This window comes from Limulus polyphemus, unplaced genomic scaffold (genome assembly GCF_000517525.1).
Source record: "Limulus polyphemus unplaced genomic scaffold, Limulus_polyphemus-2.1.2 Scaffold209, whole genome shotgun sequence".
Classification (NCBI taxonomy): Eukaryota; Metazoa; Arthropoda; class Merostomata; order Xiphosura; family Limulidae; genus Limulus; species Limulus polyphemus.
Genome location: NW_013665819.1, coordinates 32837 through 35830, shown reverse-complemented (window position 1 = coordinate 35830; position 2994 = coordinate 32837). Strand labels below are relative to the sequence as shown.

The 2994-nt window shown below is 33.2% G+C and overlaps 1 protein-coding gene across 1 annotated transcript in view; it reads left to right on the top strand.

Annotated features, from left to right (window-relative positions):
- The window catches only part of LOC106478404 (transmembrane protein 208-like), a 20086-nt gene that overhangs the window by 5901 nt on the left and 11191 nt on the right, over positions 1-2994 (top strand). Inside the window, exon 5 of the mRNA XM_013938950.2 lies at positions 2653-2740. Within this exon, the coding sequence (XP_013794404.1) occupies positions 2653-2740 (88 nt within the window). The remainder of the gene's footprint in view (positions 1-2652; positions 2741-2994) is intronic.

Genomic DNA, 2994 nt, shown 5'->3' with positions numbered 1-2994 from the left:
CACTGAGCCACTTTGAAAAATTTTTAAGAAGCCTTTTTCACTGGTAAAAAGCAAGTGAACTGTATTGATTGCATACATCTAACTAACTTTAATAACAAGAAAAACTGAACTATTAATTGAAATTTGAGGATAACATTTGAATAAACTTAATCATTTAACAGATAGTTTGCCCAATAATACATTCACTAATCACTCTAATAAAGTAATATTCAGAAATTATATTAACTTCTGCACAGAACAAAGAACTATTACTTCACACCACTGCTGAGAAGATTTTTGCTACAAGCCTTGAACAAAACTCCCATCTCTAAATTAACATGGACTGTGCCAGTCTATGATGTAATTATAATCAGATTATAGCCCTACACCAGGATGAGTGTGATACATGCTCCATATGCAGTAAACCCCATGAGCAGTAGTGTTTCAACAAAGGCTCATTCTTTCTTCAGCACTGCTTGTCTTCAGATGTGTTTTCACACCATCACATGCTTTTGCTTCTGGTTCATCTTTTCCTGGGAAGGAATAGGTACCCCACCTTTTTCCATTTGTTACTTTGACTACATAGTTATGTGCATTCTTTCTCTCTCTTTTTATAGTTGCTTTTGCTGAGTCACAAGCTATCTTTCTGCTTGAGCCTTCTTCTTCAGACTATGTTATTTTTCTCCCCTCTCATGATATTTGTGTTCATGCTGATACCTTTTTGTTTTAGCTTCATACTGAACTACAATTGCTTCATCCTTGAGAAACTTATTCTATACTATATAGTTGAGATTCTCCCAGTTTCCTTGAGCTTCAGTCTCTTGAATCTCTTCTTGCAGTGTGGAGCTCTCTTGCTTCGTTTTCTTTGTCTCTTCCTCTTCTTCATCTTGCTCAGCTCCTTCACTATCTGCCCATGCTTCACTTCTCTCAGAGGCTGTACATCACAATGGTTACTTTACTATCTGCCCATGCTTCACCTTCTCTCGGAGGCTGTACATCACAGTGGTTCCTTCACTATCTGCCCCTGCTTCACCTTCTCTCAGAGGCTGTACATCACAACCTCGACAGTAGATTGGGATGGTCACATCTATCTGTTTACTACATTGTTCTTGATATATTCTTCTGCAATGTGCAAATTAAATGATTCCTTGTATCTCAGCATTGCCTGGTTGAAATGCTTTACTTTTGGATATTTGTCTCCCCCCATGCTTATTGTCGGAACCTCTATGTAGGCATCCTTCTTTTGAACCAAGGTATTCTTGGTATGTTCCTTATACTTTGGAAACTCGAGTTGAGTCTGCTCATCAGCAGTCTGCTTACTTTGGTTTCCTAGTTTTCTCAGTCCACAGGGTTCTCATCATAGGGTCGCCCCATTTCTGCTCCTTGTCCTCTTGCTACTTTTAAATGTTCTCCATTTTAAGTGACTGGTTTTCATGGGTCATAGAAGTGTTTTGTGCTAGGAACCACCCCTCGGCTCTCTCTCTTTGTGCACCTGAAATGTGGACTCTACACGTTAAAAACGCTTTATAATTTGTAACGAAAATCAAAAACATAAGTTGAATAAAAAAGATTTGTTAGTATCATTTGATGTAGAATCATTATTTATAAAAGTTCCAATAGAAGATGCAATTAAGTGTTTGAAAATATGTTGTTACAAAATATAACTTCAGCAGTTGAAATTATAGATATACTTAAGCTAACAAAGTTGTATGTAAAGAATCCATTTTTTTCAGGTTAACAATGTTTTTGATAAATAAAATGAAGGGTTGGCAATGGGATCCCCACTTTCACTGTTGTTATGTGATTTATATATTGATGCATTTGAAACAAAAGCCATAAATGATGCAAAATGTAAACCTGATATTTGTATAAGGGATATATATGACACATTCTTAGTGTAGAGATAAGGTAATAAGGCATTAACAGAGTTTGTAAACTATTTAAATAGCATAGAACCTTCTATACAATTTACCTATGAAACTAAGAAAAATAATAGTTTGCCTTTTTTAGATGTATTGGTAAAAAAGGAATGAAAAAGATAATTTAGAAACATCTATTTATCATAAACATTTTTCTGTTCTTATGCCACCACACCTGGAATCATGTCGTATAGAAACACAAAAAATGTCTGCATTTTACACTTATGCTCATTGAATTTTGAAGATATGTACAAAACAAGAGGACTTAAAAAACGAGTTGTTTCTAATGAATTACGTAGCAATCAAAATAGGATTTAACCCAACTATTCTAGATAGAGCAGTTAAGAAATCACTAATGTGGTAATAATGGATCAAGGTATTACCTTAAAACCAAGCTGTGATAAAATTAAAAAGGAATGTTTAGTGTTGCCATATATTCCACGCTTAACTTCTAGTTTATTCAAAGTGTATAAAAAACAACCAATATTTTACTCTATATTTAAACCGATAAATAAGATAAAACAAATTTTAGGTAATACTAAAGATAATATACAGTTAACAAAAAAATCTGGAATTTATAAAATTGAATGTGAAAGTGTTTATGTTAGACTGACTTAATTTAAAATATAATTTAGCAAAACATGAGGGATGAGTAAAAAATGAAAGTAATGAACATTCAGCCATAGCAGAACATGTACAAAAAACACAACATAAGATATTATGGAGAAAAACAGTAATATTGGCTCAACCAAAGGGGTATTGGAACCAATATTATTTGTGAATCCTTAAAAATATTAAACTTTAAAAAAGATCATGAACTATCAAATAGAGATGAAGGTTTGGTGAGTATCTACATAAGAATGTAGTGGGATCTTCTCTGAGATTTATCCAGAAATGTAAACTTACACATAGGTCACATGATCTAGCTAAGAAGAAATAAATGTGGCAAGTTCACTCCTGAAGATATGGTAAATGTTGAAACATGTAGAGACCACATTTTAGAAATGTTTTTAATTGTGTATCGATTTTAATGTTATGTGTTCTTTATTTATTATTTTAGTATATATACACACACACGTATATTTCAACTTCTACG